Below are 21,144 nucleotides of genomic sequence, written 5' to 3'. Positions count from 1 at the left end.
GACCAGAGTAGAGACCAGAGACCACGTAGAGACCAGAGTAGAGACCAGAGACCACGTAGAGACCAGAGTAGAGACCAGAGACCATGTAGAGACCAGAGTAGAGACCAGAGACCACGTAGAGACCAGAGTAGAGACCAGAGACCACGTAGAGACCAGAGTAGAGACCAGAGGAGACCAGAGACCACATAGAGACCAGAGTAGAGACCAGAGACCACGTAGAGACCAGAGTAGAGACCAGAGACCACGTAGAGACCAGAGTAGAGACCAGAGACCACGTAGAGACCAGAGACCATGTAGAGACCAGAGTAGAGACCAGAGACCACGTAGAGACCAGAGTAGAGACCAGAGACCACGTAGAGACCAGAGTAGAGACCAGAGACCACGTAGAGACCAGAGTAGAGACCAGAGACCATGTAGAGACCAGAGTAGAGACCAGAGACCACGTAGAGACCAGAGTAGAGACCAGAGACCACGTAGAGACCAGAGTAGAGACCAGAGGAGACCAGAGACCACATAGAGACCAGAGACCACGTAGAGACCAGAGTAGAGACCAGAGACCACGTAGAGACCAGAGTAGAGACCAGAGTAGAGACCAGAGTAGAGACCAGAGTAGAGACCAGAGACCACAGTAGAGACCAGAGACCAGAGTAGACTAGAGTAGAGACCAGAGTAGACTAGAGTAGAGACCACGTATAGACCAGAGTAGAGACCAGAGACCATGTAGAGACCATAGACCACAGTAGAGACCACGTAGAGACCAGAGTAGAGACCAGAGACCAGAGTAGAGACCAGAGACCACAATAGAGACCACAGTAGAGATTAGAGTAGAGACCAGATATCACAGTAGAGACCCAAGGAGACCAGAGACCACAGTAGAGACCAGAGTAGAGACCAGAGACCATGTAGAGACCACAGTAGAGACCAGAGACCACGTAGAGACCACATTAGAGACCAGAGTAGAGACCAGATATCACAGTAGAGACCCGAGGAGACCAGAGACCACAGTAGAGACCAGAGACCACAGTAGAGACCACAGTAGAGACTAGAGTAGAGACCAGAGAAGATACCATAGACCACGGTAGAGACCAGAGTAGAAATCAGAGTCCACAGTAGAGACCAGAGTAGAGACCAGAGTAGAGACCAGAGTAGAGACCAGATATCACAGTAGAGACCCGAGGAGACCAGAGACCACAGTAGAGACCAGATACCAGAGTAGAGACCACAGTAGAGACTAGAGTAGAGACCAGAGACCAGAGTAGAGACCATAGACCACGGTAGAGACCAGAGTAGAAATCAGAGTCCACAGTAGAGACCAGAGTAGAGACCAGAGACCACAGTAGAGACCCGAGGAGACCAGAGACCACAGTAGAGCCCCGAGTAGAGCCCTGAGTAGAGACCAGATACCACAATAGAGACCAGAGTAGAGACCATAATAGAGACCACAGTATATACCAGAGTATAGACCACAATAGAGATCAGAGTATGGCCCAGGGACCAGAGTATAGACCACAATAGAGATCAGAGTATGGCCCAGGGACCAGAGTAGAGACCACAATAGAGACCAGAGTATATACCACAATAGAGATCAGAGTAGCGACCACAATAGAGACCACAGTATAGACCAGAGTATAGACCAGAGTATAGACCACAGTAGAGACCAGAGACCACAATAGAGACCAGAGACTCACTGTAGTCTGGCGGGATGCTGAGGATCATGTCGGTGCTGCAGACCCAAACACCAGGAGGGGAACCGGGGCAGATCTGGGTCCCGAGGCGGTCCAGCAGCAGGTCCAGACAGCAGACCGGAGCCTGGACTCGGTGGTCCGGATCCTCTGGAGCCGGCAGCCAGCAGAAGGCCTGGCTGCAGGAGCTCCACGGGAAGTCTCGGCCCTGCAGGAGGAAGACCACTGAAACATCTGGAGACCTGAACCTGGACCTGAACCTGAATCTGAATCTGGACCTACCGAGTGGAGGATGAGGATGTGAGCTTCATCCAGGACGTCAGCCGTCACCACCTGAGGAAACAACGCCATCAACAATCAGTGTGTGTGTGTGTGTGTGTGTACTCACCGTGTGTGTACGTGTATACTCACTGTGTGTGTGTGTATACTCACTGTGTGTTTGTGTGTGTGTGTGTGTGTATGTGTACTCACCGTGTGTGTGCGTGTATACTCACTGTGTGTGTGTGTGTATACTCACTGTGTGTTTGTGTGTGTGTGTATGTGTACTCACCGTGTGTGTGCGTGTATACTCACTGTGTGTGTGTGTGTATACTCACTGTGTGTTTGTGTGTGTGTGTATGTGTACTCACCGTGTGTGTGCGTGTATACTCACTGTGTGTGTGTGTATACTCACTGTGTGTTTGTGTGTGTGTGTGTGTGTATGTGTACTCACCGTGTGTGTGCGTGTATACTCACTGTGTGTGTGCGTGTATACTCACTGTGTGTGTGTGTGTATACTCACTGTGTGTTTGTGTGTGTGTGTGTGTGTATGTGTGTGTACTCACCGTGTGTGTGCGTGTATACTCACTGTGTGTGTGTGTGTATACTCACTGTGTGTGTGTGTATACTCACTGTGTGTTTGTGTGTATGTGTGTGTACTCACCGTGTGTGTGCGTGTATACTCACTGTGTGTGTGTGTATACTCACTGTGTGTTTGTGTGTGTGTGTATGTGTACTCACCGTGTGTGTGCGTGTATACTCACTGTGTGTGTGTGTGTGTATACTCACTGTGTGTTTGTGTGTGTGTGTGTGTGTACTCACCGTGTGTGTGCGTGTATACTCACTGTGTGTGTGTGTGTATACTCACTGTGTGTTTGTGTGTGTGTGTGTACTCACCGTGTGTTTGTGTGTGTGTGTGTGTACTCACCGTGTGTGTGCGTGTATACTCATTGTGTGTGTGTGTGTGTATACTCACTGTGTGTGTGTGTGTACTCACCGTGTGTGTGCGTGTATACTCATTGTGTGTGTGTGTGTGTATACTCACTGTGTGTGTGTGTGTGTGTACTCACTGTGTGTGTGTGTCTGTGTGTGTGTATACTCACTGTGTGTCTGTGTGTGTGTACTCACTGTGTGTGTGTGTGTATACTCACTGTGTGTGTGTGTGTGTGTGTGTGTGTACTCACTGTGTGTGTGTGTCTGTGTGTGTGTATACTCACTGTGTGTGTGTGTGTGTGTACTCACTGTGTGTGTGTGTCTGTGTGTGTGTATACTCACTGTGTGTCTGTGTGTGTGTACTCACTGTGTGTGTGTGTGTATACTCACTGTGTGTGTGTGTGTACTCACTGTGTGTGTGCGTGTGTGTACTCACTGTGTGTGTGTGTGTGTACTCACTGTGTGTGTGCGTGTGTGTACTCACTGTGTGTGTGTGTGTGTGTACTCACTGTGTGTGTGTCTGTGTGTACTCACTGTGTGTGTGTGTGTGTGTACTCACTGTGTGTGTGTGTGTGTGTGTGTACTCACTGTGTGTGTGTGTACTCACTGTGTGTGTGTGTGTGTGTACTCACTGTGTGTGTGTGTACTCACTGTGTGTGTGTGTGTGTGTGTACTTACTGTGTGTGTGTGTGTACTCACTGTGTGTGTGTGTGTGTGTGTACTCACTGTGTGTGTGTGTGTGTGTACTCACTGTGTGTGTGTGTGTGTGTGTGTGTGTGTGTGTACTCACTGCGTGTGTGTGTGTGTGTACTCACTGTGTGTGTGTGTGTGTGTGTGTACTCACTGTGTGTGTGTGTGTGTGTACTCACTGTGTGTGTGTGTACTCACTGTGTGTGTGTGTGTGTGTGTGTACTCACTGTGTGTGTGTGTACTCACTGTGTGTGTGTGTGTGTGTGTGTGTGTACTCACTGTGTGTCCCTCTCTGCTGCTCAGGTGTTCAGCAGCCACCAGCAGGGCGTTCAGAGTCGCCCCCCCCGCTCCCCAGCGGCTCCTTGTGGTCCTGAACCGTCAGAACCAACGAACCCGGAGACAGAGAACCACGGTGCTGCCGCAGCTCCAGCTCTACACACACACACACACACACACACACACACACACACGGTGAGTACACACACACACACACACACACACCTGTTAATACTAGTAAAATAACATTTTTTATGAAGTACAATCTCTTCAAATGGATCATATTATATATTTACCAGCTGAATGTTGTGTGTACATATGTATAAATGTTATATGTATAAATAAACAAAAATATATTTATATCAATATATATAAATAACAAATTTAACTAACATTTATATGAATTATAATATCTATGAATATGTATTAATTAATATATGTATAAATATGAAATATAATATTATATTAATACATAAATATGTTATATAAACAACACAAATATGTATGTTTATATATCTATATTTATAAATATATATTATACATTTTCTGCACAATATATATATATATATAATTATCTTTCATATCGTGGAATTAAACAATGTTAAATATTCGATTAAATACTCAATATAATAGTAAATATTGTTAAACAGATCCTCTGAGTCACCACAGCGACACCACGCGGTACATATACGTCACTGCAAGGGTTTAATCCTCAAAGATGGTGACCGTCACCTCTCTGGAAGGAGTAGACGCTGTCTTTGTGCTGGCACGTGAGCACGACCACCGTCCACCGGAAGCCTCCGCCGGACGACATCTTGCCAACAACTGCTCAACGCGTTACACCGGACACGGCTCACGCGCACGGCTTCACGTGCACTCTGGAAAGTGTGTGCACTGTTATACCGACATTCAACCCCATCGGGAGCGAGCGGAAGCTCCACCTGACAACTTCCGGTTTACAAAACAAGATGTCAACATATGTATACTGGAAATTAGATTAAGCATAAAACATGTGAACATGGAGTACCTGTTCTTTAGGAAAGGGAACCTTACGTTACTAAAGAACATGGAGTACCTGTTCTTTAGGAAAGGGAACCTTACGTTACTAAAGAACATGGAGTACCTGTTCTTTAGGAAAGGGAACCTTACGTTACTAAAGAACATGGAGTACCTGTTCTTTAGGAAAGGGAACCTTACGTTACTAAAGAACATGGAGTACCTGTTCTTTAGGAAAGGGAACCTTACATTACTAAAGAACATGGAGTACCTGTTCTTTAGGAAAGGGAACCTTACGTTACTAAAGAACATGGAGTACCTGTTCTTTAGGAAAGGGAACCTTACGTTACTAAAGAACATGGAGTACCTGTTCTTTAGGAAAGGGAACCTTACGTTACTAAAGAACATGGAGTACCTGTTCTTTAGGAAAGGGAACCTTACGTTACTAAAGAACATGGAGTACCTGTTCTTTAGGAAAGGGAACCTTACGTTACTAAAGAACATGGAGTACCTGTTCTTTAGGAAAGGGAACCTTACGTTACTAAAGAACATGGAGTACCTGTTCTTTAGGAAAGGGAACCTTACCTTACTAAAGAACATGGAGTACCTGTTCTTTAGGAAAGGGAACCTCACGTTACTAAAGAACATGGAGTACCTGTTCTTTAGGAAAGGGAACCTTACATTACTAAAGAACATGGAGTACCTGTTCTTTAGGAAAGGGAACCTTACATTACTAAAGAACATGGAGTACCTGTTCTTTAGGAAAGGGAACCTTACGTTACTAAAGAACATGGAGTACCTGTTCTTTAGGAAAGGGAACCTTACGTTACTAAAGAACATGGAGTACCTGTTCTTTAGGAAAGGGAACCTCACGTTACTAAAGAACATGGAGTACCTGTTCTTTAGGAAAGGGAACCTTACATTACTAAAGAACATGGAGTACCTGTTCTTTAGGAAAGGGAACCTTACATTACTAAAGAACATGGAGTACCTGTTCTTTAGGAAAGGGAACCTTACATTACTAAAGAACATGGAGTACCTGTTCTTTAGGAAAGGGAACCTTACGTTACTAAAGAACATGGAGTACCTGTTCTTTAGGAAAGGGAACCTTACGTTACGAAAGAACATGGAGTACCTGTTCTTTAGGAAAGGGAACCTTACGTTACTAAAGAACATGGAGTACCTGTTCTTTAGGAAAGGGAACCTTACGTTACTAAAGAACATGGAGTACCTGTTCTTTAGGAAAGGGAACCTCACGTTACTAAAGAACATGGAGTACCTGTTCTTTAGGAAAGGGAACCTTACCTTACTAAAGAACATGGAGTACCTGTTCTTTAGGAAAGGGAACCTTACGTTACTAAAGAACATGGAGTACCTGTTCTTTAGGAAAGGGAACCTTACATTACTAAAGAACATGGAGTACCTGTTCTTTAGGAAAGGGAACCTTACCTTACTAAAGAACATGGAGTACCTGTTCTTTAGGAAAGGGAACCTTACGTTACTAAAGAACATGGAGTACCTGTTCTTTAGGAAAGGGAACCTCACGTTACTAAAGAACATGGAGTACCTGTTCTTTAGGAAAGGGAACCTCACGTTACTAAAGAACATGGAGTACCTGTTCTTTAGGAAAGGGAACCTCACGTTACTAAAGAACATGGAGTACCTGTTCTTTAGGAAAGGGAACCTCACGTTACTAAAGAACATGGAGTACCTGTTCTTTAGGAAAGGGAACCTCACGTTACTAAAGAACATGGAGTACCTGTTCTTTAGGAAAGGGAACCTTACGTTACTAAAGAACATGGAGTACCTGTTCTTTAGGAAAGAGAACCTTACGTTACTAAAGAACATGGAGTACCTGTTCTTTAGGAAAGGGAACCTTACGTTACTAAAGAACATGGAGTACCTGTTCTTTAGGAAAGGGAACCTTACGTTACTAAAGAACATGGAGTACCTGTTCTTTAGGAAAGGGAACCTTACGTTACTAAAGAACATGGAGTACCTGTTCTTTAGGAAAGGGAACCTCACGTTACTAAAGAACATGGAGTACCTGTTCTTTAGGAAAGGGAACCTTACGTTACTAAAGAACATGGAGTACCTGTTCTTTAGGAAAGGGAACCTCACGTTACTAAAGAACATGGAGTACCTGTTCTTTAGGAAAGGGAACCTCACGTTACTAAAGAACATGGAGTACCTGTTCTTTAGGAAAGGGAACCTTACGTTACTAAAGAACATGGAGTACCTGTTCTTTAGGAAAGGGAACCTCACGTTACTAAAGAACATGGAGTACCTGTTCTTTAGGAAAGGGAACCTTACCTTACTAAAGAACATGGAGTACCTGTTCTTTAGGAAAGGGAACCTTACGTTACTAAAGAACATGGAGTACCTGTTCTTTAGGAAAGGGAACCTCACGTTACTAAAGAACATGGAGTACCTGTTCTTTAGGAAAGGGAACCTCACGTTACTAAAGAACATGGAGTACCTGTTCTTTAGGAAAGGGAACCTCACGTTACTAAAGAACATGGAGTACCTGTTCTTTAGGAAAGGGAACCTCACGTTACTAAAGAACATGGAGTACCTGTTCTTAATTTGTGCAGTGGGTGGAGTCAGAGAGTGCTCATACATTTGCATCAGTCATTGTTTAGAAGTATTAGGAACTTTTTTTATGGCACATTCAGTTATTAAATATTTTTCAGTACAAATATAGGACCTTTACTTTGAAAGATTCCTTAATTGGTCCAGTAAAGAAGTTTAGGTTCAGTCTGGTGGAGTTATGAACACCGGTGGGTTGAACTATTGAACACGTACACATTAATTTAATAGTTTTTACCGTGTAAGATCTCCGGTTATCAAAGATGGACGACAGCACCGTGCATGTCGGTATGAGGTGAAATGTCAGTCTGATGATTTGATCACGGGGACGGGCGGAGTTAGCGAACCAGCCGGGCGGGGCAAACCGGAAAATCAGGTGCCACATTGTAGCGTGAATCACAGGTTGAGACGGTTTGTTGACTCTTTGATGTTCGCTTCGCTTGGACCTCACGAGCTTCCTTAGGCCGAAACATGTTTGATTTAGCTGTTTGGACCTCCCGACAAGGCGGTGCTCTAACGGTTAGAAGCCGCTTAACGCCGTTAAACCAGTTAGCTGCTTTACGAAGAGCGGAAATGACGTTAATATACCGGAAATAAGTTATTGATTATATTAATCCATAACTCAGTCATCGATCCACAGGTTCCCAATTACAACACGAGGTGACGGCTCGAGGGGGCGGAGCTTGTTCCGCTTCCTCGTTACTTCTAGTACTGTGATCTTTAAGTAACAGCAGTAATACCACAGAACAAGTAAAACAATGAATATATTTATAGTATAATTAATGTGTTCACTTTAAAGACTGTGTTCTGCTCGTCGTTTAATCTATAAAACATAACGTATTCATTATCTTTATTTTTAATTATGTTTATTTTCATAGCTAAACTTTGTATTGGTTCATAAATGTTTGTTTTTCTCTACAAATATTGATGAAAAGGCTTCTTTGTTTACAGGAGATAAAGATGAATATATTGTATTTAAATGTAAAGTTAACTATACTATATATATATACATATACACATCTTTATTCCTCCAGAATGAGCAGATCTATTATTTTAATAATCTCCTATATGTTTTTCCATCATTGATAATAAAAAGGAACATTAGTTGAAGCTCTAACTTGTTTTTTTCTTTAAAAAAAGTTTAATGAACTATACAAAGTGAATTCAGCAGAACATATATATACATATATAAAACACCAAGAGGGGAACAGTCACTCTTCATCTTCATTCATCTTCCTCTTCCTCAGCGGGCAGCTGCCGGGACCTGCAAAGAAAATATCATAAACATTACTTTATATTCAGCTTTAATGTAAATTCTGATTTTAATAATTTATTGTTTGAATTATATAGAGAACACTATTTGTAATCAAAAGGTTACTTTCTTTTTGGATTATATAATATGTGCATTTATTATTATTATATAAAGTTTAGTTAAATCAGCAAATATTTTTTAAAGTCTTTAGCTTTTTAAAATTGCAAGTCTCCATTTTTCACTATTTCCTGTAAACATGACGTCAGCGACCAGCTGCTCAGCCGACTTACTTCCGGCTGGTCACCCCGCTGCCCCCGGCCTGCTCCTCGTCCTCCTCCCGGGGCCTCTGGTTCTCCTTCTCGGGCTTCCTGGGGGGACCCCCGAAGAAGTCCCCGATGCCCTTCTGCCAGGTCGGCGTGGGCCGAGGACACACCGGGTTTCCGCCGGCGTATTTACCCTTTGCTGCAATTAGAAAAAACAAACACAAACAAACAACCTCGTCACGTGAGCTCCACCATCACAGCGTGTTGCAGGTGTCTGCAGGTGACCCACCTGGAGTGGCCGTCTGGCTGCTGCAGGAGGCGGCGGCGGCGGCGTTGGCCGAGCTGGAGCCCAGAGACTTCCGGGGTGCGGCAGCTGCGACAGCTGCGAGAGCAGAACCGGAAGTAGAACTTGTTCAACGCACAGACTCGTTTAACAGGTTAGCGGCACGAGACCGGAAGCGGCTCGTCTGAAGAACAATCAGTGTTATTTACAGTTGGTGAATAACGACGTGCGCACAAAGCCGCTCAAAACTGGCGCCAGATTGCGGAGATCAGGACCGTGACGTCATGACGTCTTCTGGTATCACGCACCAGGAGACGTCATGACGTCTTCTGATATCACGCACCAGGAGACGTCATGACGTCTTCTGATATCACGCACCAGGAGACGTCATGACGTCTTCTGGTATCACGCACCAGGAGACGTCATGACGTCTTCTGGTATCACGCACCAGGAGACTTCAGACTAGCGCGACTTTTAAATGGCGGATCTAAAAGGGGTTCGTTGAAGAGGAAAACAATAGCTGCGCGAGAGGAAAACAATAGCTGCGCGAGAGGAAAACAAAAGCTGCGCGAGAGGAAAACAAAAGCTGCGCGAGAGGAAAACAATAGCTGCGCGAGAGGAAAACAATAGCTGCGCAGGTCCGCGTTGGCGGGGTGAGCGCGCGCCCATCCCGCTCAAGACCACAGGATCAACCACACACACACAGAGACACACACGCACGCACACACACACTCGTGTCCCCGGCGCGTGAGTCGTGTCTCGGTACCTTTCCTGTAGGCCGCGGGCACCGCGTCGGCCTTGGTCCTCACCATGTTGGATGTCGTCCGGTGTTTCTGCTCCGGAGTCCCGACGGAAGTGACGTCGCGTCCCGCCTCGGTTTAAAAACAACGGCGGATGTGGGCGGGAGAGTTCTTCTTCTGCTGCTTCTAACCCGGCAGCGGTGGAGCGGCGCCGCCCCCTCCGGTGCATTAGTGGAACTACAGCCTTTAACTTTGATCTACAAAGTCTTGAATGCCCTTTATTTAATGTTTTTGTGGCTAAAATGTAAATCATCGTTGCCCTAAGTCAGGAGAAAAAGTAAATAAGAGTATTAAACGGAGCACAGGCCAGGATGATGTGGATTAATATAGTAACTAATCATATGATTACATCAAATGAAGAAATAAAGGTTAGCAAATGGAGTTTATCACACACTTGATTAAAGGACCTCGTAACTTCCACTTGCATGATTTAGACTGACACAAATAGGAGTTCTCGTTTAATTTTTATTATGAATATTTGTTTTAAATTTTTAGACAAAATTGTTGTTATAAACATGATACAGGCACACAAGGTGAGAACCAATGCCTCATAAGCACCCTCTGGCTGGAGGGAACATATCTTTTTATTTATAATAGACAAAAACCAAGAGATGCGTTCACGTGTCCCACGGACTCAACGGGACATTTGAACGTCTGTAGGACTCCAATCAAGGGTCTGGTGCTGCTGGTGTGAAGAAGAGTCACATGATGACATCACAGGCTCAGTAGTTGGTCTTGAGCCGCCGGTTCTCCTCCCTCAGCCGCTCCACCTCCTCCACCAGAGACTCGTTCACGGAGTACTTCTCGATCAGGCCGTGGATTTCATTCTGTAAGGCACAACAAGATGGTGTCGACCTGTCAATCACTGTGTAGCCCCGCCCTAAAGCATCTCCTGCTTTATGGTCTGTTTGACTCTAAATGACCATAATTTACTAAATGAACATCATTCTGTATTGAAGAAGACTTGAAACTAGAGATTGAGACCAAAAACTAATGTTTACAATGTTTACTGAGGGAATACATCAAGAGAAGTAGAGTCATTTATATAGACTTCTATACAACCAGAGGAGTCGCCCCCTGGTGGTCAGGAGAGAGAATGCAGCTTTAACACATGAAGCATAGACTTCTATACAACCAGAGGAGTCACCCCCTGGTGGTCAGGAGAGAGAATGCAGATTCAACACGTGAAGCATAGACTTCTATACAACCAGAGGAGTCGCCCCCTGGTGGTCAGGAGAGAGAATGCAGCTTTAACACATGAAGCACAGACTTCTATACAACCAGAGGAGTCGCCCCCTGGTGGTCAGGAGAGAGAATGCAGCTTTACCACATGAAGCATAGACTTCTATACAACCAGAGGAGTCGCCCCCTGGTGGTCAGGAGAGAGAATGCAGCTTTACCACATGAAGCATAGACTTCTATACAACCAGAGGAGTCGCCCCCTGGTGGTCAGGAGAGAGAATGCAGCTTTAACATTTGAAGCATAGACTTCTATACAACCAGAGGAGTCGCCCCCTGGTGGTCAGGAGAGAGAATGCAGCTTTAAGACATGAAGCATAGACTTCTATACAACCAGAGGAGTCGCCCCCTGGTGGTCAGGAGAGAGAATGCAGCTTTACCACATGAAGCATAGACTTCTATACAACCAGAGGAGTCGCCCCCTGGTGGTCAGGAGAGAGAATGCAGCTTTACCACATGAAGCATAGACTTCTATACAACCAGAGGAGTCGCCCCCTGGTGGTCAGGAGAGAGAATGCAGCTTTAACATTTGAAGCATAGACTTCTATACAACCAGAGGAGTCGCCCCCTGGTGGTCAGTAGAGAGAATGCAGCTTTAACACATGAAGCATAGACTTCTATACAACCAGAGGAGTCACCCCCTGGTGGTCAGGAGAGAGAATGCAGCTTTAACACATGAAGCATAGACTTCTATACAACCAGAGGAGTCACCCCCTGGTGGTCAGGAGAGAGAATGCAGCTTTAACACAGAGAGGAACTGTTGGCGATGGTTCGTACCAGCTGGATGTAAAACTGTCGGACCATCTCGACCTGCAGGTTGACGATGTCCCTGTGGCAGTTGTCCCTGAGGAGGACAGAAACATCAACATGAGGGTTCCCACATACGTCTTTAAATAAAGGAACGAGTCCAAGAGGTCAAAGACGGACCTGAAGTCCTCCAGAGTCTCGTGGATCATGTTCTGGATGAAGTGGATCTGAAGGGACGTGAGAGGAGCAGCTCCCCCCTGACCCACCACCTCAGCGATGTTCTGGGAGAGAGAAGAGGACACAGCCGCCGACAGAGCTGGACCTGAAGGGACCGACAGACCAGTTAGAGACCAGGAACCAGGGATAGCAGACCAGTTAGAGACCAGGAACCAGACTGGGTTGGTATCTCTACCTGCTGTGCTACTGGCTGCAGGTCTCTGGACAGGAGACTCGTAGCTCAGCTGAGCTTGAATCCCATTGGCTCTCCTGAGGCTGGGATCTGGAGTGAAGAAGGGCGGGGCCGGCTGGCTATGATTGGTCTGTTGAGGTACTGTGGGCGTGGCCTGGCCCTCCCCTTCCAGGCTGGAGCTGCTGGCCTTGTCGGACTGTCAATAAAGAGAGTTGTTGTTTGTGAGGTCACACCGCTTTCCTCTTTTACACACCATCAGATTGAGGTCAGAGGTCAGCACCTTTCTGGAGTCACATGGTTCGGCTGCAGCAGCAGGGATTGGCTCCTCCTCTCTGATTGGGGGTGGGGTCTGGAAGACGGACAGCGGGCTGTAGCAGCGGGCTGCAGCGCCCACCAGCGGCGTTCCCAGGGGGGTCTTACGGTGGGAGTTCAAATCTGGAAACACAGAGCAAATAACTCTGAAACCAAGTGGATAGAAGAAAAAAAACTATTTCAGGACTGTTCGGACTTCCGAGCCTCTAGATGGATGCAGAGCTTTCGCTTCAGTATTCCACACATTCTTTTTCTTTGGCGCCTACATTACCCACAATGCACCTCTTCCTTGTGATGTGTACTGCGACTACAGAAACCAGGGACAGACCAGTTAGAGACTTAACTTTTTAAGACTCGAGTGACATCACTTGAGGACCTTTATCAGATGACTACTAGTGTTAGAACATAACGCAGGAGGACACAAGTCCTGGAGACACTCTGAGGTGGACTTTAAGCCAACCAAGACCTCCAGACCAGCAGAAACCAGCAGAGTCTGACCTTCTCTGACTGGGGAGAAGATGTCCAGACTGGCCCGGCCGATGACCTGCTGACCTTCCCCTTCTCTGGACAGCATCTCCAAACCGGTAACTGTGGAAAGACGGCATGGAGGTCAGTCCAGAACCAGCAGCATCATTCAGGCCGGTCTCAAGCGGACTTCCTGTCGTACCGTGAGTCCTTCCAAAGGGCGAGTCCTGGGACCGAGAGTCTGGACAGAGACAAGAGCTGAAGGTCATTCAGGGTTCTACGTGTCAACACAGCAGGTGATTTTAGATCTAGGTCTTTAAGGTCCAGGTCTGAGGAGGACCAGACACCAGGGACAGACAGACCAGTTAGTAACCAGAAACCAGAGACAGACAGACCAGTTAGAGACCAGAAACAGAGAGACCAGTTAGCAGAAACCAGAAACAGACAGACCAGTTAGAGACCAGAGCCCAGAAACAGACAGACCAGTTAGAGACCAGAAACCAGAGACAGACAGACCAGTTAGAGACCAGAAACAGAGAGACCAGTTAGCAGAAACCAGAAACAGACAGACCATTTAGAGACCAGAAACAGACAGACCAGTTAGAGACCAGAAACCAGAAACAGACAGACCAGTTAGAGAACAGAAACCAGAAACAGACAGACCAGTTAGAGACCAGAGCCCAGAAACCAGAGACAGACAGACCAGTTAGAGACCAGAAACCAGAGAGACCAGTTAGCAGAAACCAGAAACAGACAGACCAGTTAGAGACCAGAAACCAGAGACAGACAGACCAGTTAGAGACCAGAAACAGAGAGACCAGTTAGCAGAAACCAGAAACAGACAGACCAGTTAGAGACCAGAAACCAGGAACAGACAGACCAGTTAGCAAAAACCAGAAACAGACAGACCAGTTACAGACCAGGAACCAGGAACAGACAGACCAGTTAGAGACCAGAAACCAGGAACAGACAGACCAGTTAGAGAACAGAAACCAGAGACAGACCGACCAGTTAGAGACCAGAAACCAAGAACAGACAGACCAGTTAGAGACCAGAAACCAGAGACAGACAGACCAGTTAGAGACCAGAAACAGACAGACCAGTTAGCAAAAACCAGAAACAGACAGACCAGTTAGAGACCAGGAACAGACAGACCAGTTAGAGAACAGAAACCAGGAACAGACAGACCAGTTAGAGACCAGAGCCCAGAAACCAGGAACAGACAGACCAGTTAGAGACCAGAGACAGACCGACCAGTTAGAGACCAGAGACAGACCGACCAGTTAGAGACCAGAAACCAGGAACAGACAGACCAGTTAGAGACCAGAAACCAGGAACAGACAGACCAGTTAGAGACCAGGGACAGAGAGACCAGTTAGAGAACAGAGCCCAGAAACCAGGAACAGACAGACCAGTTAGAGACCAGAAACCAGAGACAGACCGACCAGTTAGAGACCAGAGACAGACAGACCAGTTAGAGACCAGAAACAGACAGACCAGTTAGCAAAAACCAGAAACAGACAGACCAGTTAGAGAACAGAAACCAGGAACAGACAGACCAGTTAGAGACCAGGGACAGAGAGACCAGTTAGAGACCAGAGACCAGAAACCAGGAACAGACAGACCAGTTAGAGACCAGAAACCAAGAACAGACAGACCAGTTAGAGACCAGAAACCAGGAACAGACAGACCAGTTAGAGAACAGAAACCAGAGACAGACCGACCAGTTAGAGACCAGAAACCAGGAACAGACAGACCAGTTAGAGAACAGAAACCAGAGACAGACCGACCAGTTAGAGACCAGAAACCAAGAACAGACAGACCAGTTAGAGACCAGAAACCAGAGACAGACAGACCAGTTAGAGACCAGAAACAGACAGACCAGTTAGCAAAAACCAGAAACAGACAGACCAGTTAGAGAACAGAAACCAGGAACAGACAGACCAGTTAGAGACCAGGGACAGAGAGACCAGTTATAGAACAGAGCCCAGAAACCAGGAACAGACAGACCAGTTAGAGACCAGAAACCAGGAACAGACAGACCAGTTAGAGACCAGAGACCAGGAACAGACAGACCAGTTAGAGAACAGGGACAGAGAGACCAGTTAGAGACCAGAGACCAGAAACCAGGAACAGACAGACCAGTTAGAGACCAGAAACCAGAGACAGACCGACCAGTTAGAGACCAGAAACCAGGAACAGACAGACCAGTTAGAGACCAGGGACAGAGAGACCAGTTAGAGAACAGAGCCCAGAAACCAGGAACAGACAGACCAGTTAGAGACCAGAAACCAGAGACAGACCGACCAGTTAGAGACCAGAGACAGACAGACCAGTTAGAGACCAGAAACAGACAGACCAGTTAGCAAAAACCAGAAACAGACAGACCAGTTAGAGAACAGAAACCAGGAACAGACAGACCAGTTAGAGACCAGGGACAGAGAGACCAGTTAGAGACCAGAGACCAGAAACCAGGAACAGACAGACCAGTTAGAGACCAGAAACCAAGAACAGACAGACCAGTTAGAGACCAGAAACCAGGAACAGACAGACCAGTTAGAGAACAGAAACCAGAGACAGACCGACCAGTTAGAGACCAGAAACCAAGAACAGACAGACCAGTTAGAGACCAGAAACCAGAGACAGACAGACCAGTTAGAGACCAGAAACAGACAGACCAGTTAGCAAAAACCAGAAACAGACAGACCAGTTAGAGAACAGAAACCAGGAACAGACAGACCAGTTAGAGACCAGGGACAGAGAGACCAGTTATAGAACAGAGCCCAGAAACCAGGAACAGACAGACCAGTTAGAGACCAGAGACCAGGAACAGACAGACCAGTTAGAGAACAGAAACCAGGAACAGACAGACCAGTTAGAGAACAGAAACCAGGAACAGACAGACCAGTTAGAGAACAGAAACCAGGAACAGACAGACCAGTTAGAGAACAGAAACCAGGAACAGACAGACCAGTTAGAGAACAGAAACCAGGAACAGACAGACCAGTTAGAGAACAGAGACCAGGAACAGACAGACCAGTTAGAGAACAGAAACCAGGAACAGACAGACCAGTTAGAGAACAGAAACCAGGAACAGACAGACCAGTTAGAGAACAGAGACCAGGAACAGACAGACCAGTTAGAGAACAGAGACCAGGAACAGACAGACCAGTTAGAGAACAGAGACCAGGAACAGACAGACCAGTTAGAGAACAGAGACCAGGAACAGACAGACCAGTTAGAGAACAGAGACCAGGAACAGACAGACCAGTTAGAGAACAGAAACCAGGAACAGACAGACCAGTTAGAGAACAGAAACCAGAGACAGACCAGTTAGTTAGAGACCAGGGACAGAGGCAGACCAGTTAGAGACCAGCAGGTCTGACCTTCCCGAGCAGGAGAGAAGACATCCAGACTGTTTCGTCCAACGCCGCTGAACTTCTCCCCCACAGGAAGCGGCTCTGACCCCTGCAGACCGGCAGCCTCCCAAGAGATCAGCTCTGGATCAGCACCCCCTGCTGGGCACGAGACGGGGACCACGTTAGATCTGCATGTCATTATTTATCGGTACCTTAACTACCGGTTGTGGACTGATTGCCGTCGCCATCTCGTTTTTTTGGGGAGCTAATGAGATAAAAACTTGATCTCATTAGTTAAAATAGATGTTGAAAAACTGCATAATTTGTCAAATTAATATTATTATATTTTTGTGATAAAATAGAAGAAAATCATTTATGTGAACAAATATATTAATTCGTTGACTCTATTAATAACTAATCAATCAATCAAATTGTGTGATGAAATGAGACAAACCAACCTGTGCCGGTCACCTGTCGGAGGGGGGCGGGGCCTGTGCCGGGGGTGGGGCCTGTGCCGGGGGCGGGGTCTGTGCCGGGGGCGGGGTCTGTCTGGCTGCTTGACAGTTTGATTGAAGATCTCTTGACAATCTTGGTGGAGCCCAATTTACTGGACTAGGAGGAGGAAGAAGAGGAAGAGGAGGAGGAGGGAGAGGAGAGAGGAGGAGGAGGAGGGAGAGGAGGAGGAGAGAGGAGGAAGAGGAGGAGGAGGAGGGAGAGGAGGAAGAGGAGGAGGAGGGAGAGGAGGAGGAGAGAGGAGGAAGAGGAGGAGGAGGGAGAGGAGAGAGGAGATAGGAGGAGGAGGAGGGAGAGGAGGAGGAGGGAGGAGGAAGAGGAGGAGGAGGGAGAGGAGAGAGGAGAGAGGAGGAAGAGGAGGAGGAGGGAGAGGAGAGAGGAGGAAGAGGAGGAGGAGGGAGAGGAGAGAGGAGGAAGAGGAGGAGGAGGGAGAGGAGAGAGGAGGAAAAGGAGGAGGAGGGAGAGGAGAGAGGAGGAGGAGGAGAGAGGAGGAAGAGGAGGAGGAGGGAGAGGAGATAGGAGGAGGAAGAGGAGGAGGAGGGAGAGGAGAGAGGAGGAGGGAGAGGAGGAGGAGAGAGAGGAGGAGGAGAGAGGAGGAAGAGGAGGAGGAGGGAGAGGAGAGAGAGGAGGAGGAGGAGGGAGAGGAGGAGGAGAGAGGAGGAAGAGGAGGAGGAGGGAGAGGAGAGAGGAGGAAAAGGAGGAGGAGGGAGGAGGAGGGAGAGGAGGAGAGAGGAGGAGAGAGGAGGAGGAAGAGGAGGAGGAGGGAGAGGAGAGAGGAGGAGGGAGAGAGGAGAAAGAGGAGGAGGAGGAGGAGGGAGAGGAGGAGGGAGAGGAGGAGGAGAAGGAGGAGGGAGAGGAGAGAGGAGAGAGAGGAGGAGGAGGGAGAGGAGGAGGAGAGAGGAGGAAGAGGAGGAGGAGGAGGGAGAGGAGGAAGAGGAGGAGGAGGGAGAGGAGGAGGAGAGAGGAGGAAGAGGAGGAGGAGGGAGAGGAGAGAGGAGATAGGAGGAGGAGGAGGGAGAGGAGGAGGAGGGAGGAGGAAGAGGAGGAGGAGGGAGAGGAGAGAGGAGATAGGAGGAGGAGGAGAGAGGAGGAGGAGGAGGAGGAGGGAGAGGAGGAGGAGGGAGAGGAGGAGGAGAGAGGAGGAAGAGGAGGAGGAGGGAGAGGAGAGAGGAGGAAGAGGAGGAGGAGGGAGAGGAGAGAGGAGGAGGAAAAGGAGGAGGAGGGAGAGGAGAGAGGAGGAGGAGGGAGAGGAGGAAGAGTAGAGAGGAGGGAGAGGAGAGAGGAGGGAGAGGAAGAGGAGGAGGAAGAGGAGGAGGAGGGAGAGGAGAGAGGAGGAGGGAGAGGAGGAGGAGAGAGAGGAGGAGGAGAGAGGAGGAAGAGGAGGAGGAGGGAGAGGAGAGAGAGGAGGAGGAGGAGGGAGAGGAGGAGGAGAGAGGAGGAAGAGGAGGAGGAGGGAGAGGAGAGAGGAGGAAAAGGAGGAGGAGGGAGGAGGAGGGAGAGGAGGAGAGAGGAGGAGAGAGGAGGAGTAGGAGGAAGAGGAGGAGGAGGGAGAGGAAGAGGAGGAGGAGGGAGGAGGAGGGAGAGGAGGAGGAAGAGGGAGAGGAGGAAGAGGGAGAGGGAGGAGGAGAGAGGAGGAAGAGTAGAGAGGAGGGAGAGGAGAGAGGAGGGAGAGGAAGAGGAGGAGGAAGAGGAGGAGGAGGAGGGAGAGGAAGAGGAGGAGGAGGAAAAGGAGGATGAAGGAGAGGAGAGAGAGGAGGAAGAGGAAGAGGAGGAGAGAGGAGGAGTAGGAGGAAGAGGAGGAGGAGGGAGGAGGAGGGAGAGGAAGAGGAGGAGGAGGAAAAGGAGGATGAAGGAGAGGAGAGAGAGGAGGAAGAGGAAGAGGAGGAGAGAGGAGGAGTAGGAGGAAGAGGGAGAGGAGGAAAGAGGAGGAGGAAGAGGAGAAAAGAGGAGGGAGAGGAGAGAGGAGGAAGAGGAGGAAGAAGAGGAAGAGGAGGAGAGGAGGGAGGAGAGAGGAGGAGGGAGAGGAGGAGGAGGAGGAAAAGGAGGAGGAGAGAGAGGAGAGAGGAGGAGTAGGGAGGAGGAGGGAGAGGGAGGGAGAGGAGAGAGGAGATAGGAGGAGGAGGAGGAGGAGGAGGAGGAGGGAGAGGAAGAGGAGGAGAGAGAGGAGGAAGAGGAGGAGAGAGGAGGAAGAGGAGGAGGAGGGAGAGGAAGAGGAGGAGGGAGGAGGAGGGAGAGGAGAGAGGAGGAAGAGGAGGAGAGAGGAGGAGTAGGAGGAAGAGGAGGAGGAGGAGGGAGAGGAGAGAGGAGGAAGAGGGAGGAGGAGAGAGGAGGAAGAGGAGGGAGAGGAGAGAGGAGGAAGAGGAGAGAGGAGGAGGAGGAAGAAGAGGAAGAGGAGGAAGAGGAGGAGGAGGGAGGATGAGAAGGAAGAGGAGGAGGAGGAGGAGAGAGGAGTAAGAGGAGGAGGAAGAGGAGGAGGAAGAGGAGGAGGGAGGAGGAAGAGGAGGAGGATTTACTGACTTAACTCTGGACTAATCATGAGAAACTTCCACACGTAGAGGTCATGAATGAAGCTTGAGAACCATCTCAGGTTCCTCTCCTTCCTCCTCCTCCTGCTCCTCCTCCTCCTCCTCTACCTTGTGTTTGCTGGTGTTGCTCTGGAAGCGGAGGCAGGTGACGGAGGTTCTGTGAGCCACCGTGACCCTGATGGGCGCGCTGGAGTTCCTCAGGTCGTACTGGTAGATCTTCCCCTGAGTGGAGCCCACAACCAGACCAGAGCCGTCAGGCATGAAGTCCACCGACGTCAGAGGGCCGTCCACCCGGATGGTCCTCAGGACGCTGGACACACACACACACACACACACAGACACAGACACACACACACACACACACACACACACACACACACACACACACACACACACAGACAGACAGACAGACAGACAGACACACACACACACGGTTATTATTATTAATATTAATATATCTTTGGGTATTTTTTCACTATTTACCTTTATAGACGAAACAATAATGGATTAGTAATGAAATGAGCGGATAATAATAATAAATACATCTTGCTGGCCGCGTCGTAGCACACGATCTTCTTGTCCAGGCCGACGCTGACCAGCAGCAGCTCGCTGGCGGGGGAGAAGGCGAGGCCGGAGCCCGGAGCCTTGTGGGCGCCATCGAACACGTGGAGCTCCTTCTGGGTGTTGGAGTCCCACAGGACCACCGTGCCGCTGGAAGAGACGCTGCCCAGCAGAGAGCGCTTCAGGGGGGACAGACGCAGGGCGTGGACCGGCTGGAGGAGGAGGAGGAGACAGGCGTCAAGGAGGAGGAGGGGGGGGGGGGGGGGGGAGGAGGAGGAGGAGGAGGGGGAGGAGGAGGAGACAGGCGTCAAGGAGGAGGGGGGGGGGGGAGGAGGAGGAGGAGAGGAGGAGGAGGAGACAGGCGTCAAGGAGGAGGAGGGGGGGGGGGGGGGAGACAGGTGTCAAGGAGGGGGGGGGAGGAGGAGGAGACAGGCGTCAAGGAGGAGGAGGGGGGGGGAGGAGGAGGAGGAGGGGGAGGAGGAGGAGACAGGCGTCAAGGAGGAGGGGGGGGGGGGGGAGGAGGAGGAGGAGAGGAGGAGGAGGAGACAGGCGTCAAGGAGGAGGAGGGGGGGGGGGGGGGAGACAGGCGTCAAGGAGGGGGGGGGGAGGAGGAGGAGACAGGCGTCAAGGAGGAGGAGGGGGGGGGGGGAGACAGGTGTCAAGGAGGGGGGGGGAGGAGGAGGAGACAGGCGTCAAGGAGGAGGAGGGGGGGGGGGGGGAGGAGGAGGGGGAGGGGGAGGAGGAGGGGGAGGAGGAGACAGGCGTCAAGGAGGAGGGGGGGGAGGGGGAGGAGGAGGAGGAGACAGGCGTCAAGGAGGAGGGGGAGGAGGAGGAGGAGGAGGAGGAGACAGGCGTCAAGGAGGAGGGGGGGGGGGAGGAGGAGGAGACAGGTGTCAAGGAGGAGGGGGGGAGGGGGAGGAGGAGGAGGAGACAGGCGTCAAGGAGGAGGGGGGGGGGGGGGAGGAGGAGGAGGAGGGGGAGGAGAGGAGGAG

The 21,144-nt window shown here is 49.1% G+C and overlaps 3 protein-coding genes across 5 annotated transcripts in view; all 3 read right to left on the bottom strand.

Annotated features, from left to right (window-relative positions):
• The window catches only part of LOC117732655 (L-fucose kinase), a 22,642-nt gene extending 14,529 nt beyond the window's left edge, over positions 1-8,113 (bottom strand). The window contains 6 exon segments of the mRNA XM_034535723.1: positions 1,689-1,890; positions 1,965-2,015; positions 3,843-3,908; positions 3,910-3,995; positions 4,572-4,717; positions 7,663-8,113. Of these exon segments, the coding sequence (XP_034391614.1) occupies positions 1,689-1,890; positions 1,965-2,015; positions 3,843-3,908; positions 3,910-3,995; positions 4,572-4,653 (487 nt within the window). The 5' untranslated portion in view covers positions 4,654-4,717; positions 7,663-8,113.
• Positions 8,114-8,546: 433 nt separating this feature from the next.
• pclaf (PCNA clamp associated factor) lies at positions 8,547-10,116 on the bottom strand. The gene is made up of 4 exons (XM_034534210.1): positions 9,989-10,116; positions 9,229-9,321; positions 8,967-9,138; positions 8,547-8,688 (listed from the first exon to the last, which is right to left on the bottom strand). Exons 1-4 carry the CDS (start codon positions 10,032-10,034, stop codon positions 8,649-8,651), a joined length of 351 nt encoding a protein of 116 aa, XP_034390101.1. The 5' UTR covers positions 10,035-10,116; the 3' UTR covers positions 8,547-8,648.
• A 353-nt stretch (positions 10,117-10,469) lies between these two features.
• Positions 10,470-21,144, bottom strand: part of nedd1 (NEDD1 gamma-tubulin ring complex targeting factor) — a 15,710-nt gene continuing 5,035 nt past the window's right edge. For 2 of the 3 annotated variants that reach the window (XM_034534199.1, XM_034534200.1), the window contains exons 6-16: positions 20,135-20,364; positions 19,700-19,901; positions 17,012-17,165; positions 16,581-16,712; positions 13,397-13,435; positions 13,228-13,317; positions 12,698-12,852; positions 12,421-12,613; positions 12,189-12,330; positions 12,039-12,105; positions 10,470-10,849 (exon numbers count right to left, since the gene is read on the bottom strand). In XM_034534199.1, the coding sequence (XP_034390090.1) occupies positions 10,745-10,849; positions 12,039-12,105; positions 12,189-12,330; positions 12,421-12,613; positions 12,698-12,852; positions 13,228-13,317; positions 13,397-13,435; positions 16,581-16,712; positions 17,012-17,165; positions 19,700-19,901; positions 20,135-20,364 (1,509 nt within the window). In that variant the 3' untranslated portion in view covers positions 10,470-10,744. The remainder of the gene's footprint in view (positions 10,850-12,038; positions 12,106-12,188; positions 12,331-12,420; positions 12,614-12,697; positions 12,853-13,227; positions 13,318-13,396; positions 13,436-16,580; positions 16,713-17,011; positions 17,166-19,699; positions 19,902-20,134; positions 20,365-21,144) is intronic. The other variant, XM_034534201.1, reaches the window with a different exon arrangement.

This window comes from Cyclopterus lumpus, chromosome 6 (assembly GCF_009769545.1).
Source record: "Cyclopterus lumpus isolate fCycLum1 chromosome 6, fCycLum1.pri, whole genome shotgun sequence".
NCBI classification, from domain to species: Eukaryota; Metazoa; Chordata; class Actinopteri; order Perciformes; family Cyclopteridae; genus Cyclopterus; species Cyclopterus lumpus.
Note: the sequence above shows the minus strand (reverse complement) of the source record. Positions and strands in the feature narration are given on the sequence as shown.

Excerpts from the sequence above, each read along its gene's own strand:
- pclaf (XM_034534210.1), bottom strand. The coding sequence starts at position 10,034 with ATGGTGAGGACCAAGGCCGACGCGGTGCCCGCGGCCTACAGGAAAG. Across the intron at positions 9,322-9,988 it reads GCCCGCGGCCTACAGGAAAG|CTGTCGCAGCTGCCGCACCC; the intron begins GTACCGAGACAC and ends CTGCTCTCGCAG. Across the intron at positions 8,689-8,966 it reads AGCGGGGTGACCAGCCGGAA|GTCCCGGCAGCTGCCCGCTG; the intron begins GTAAGTCGGCTG and ends TTTTCTTTGCAG.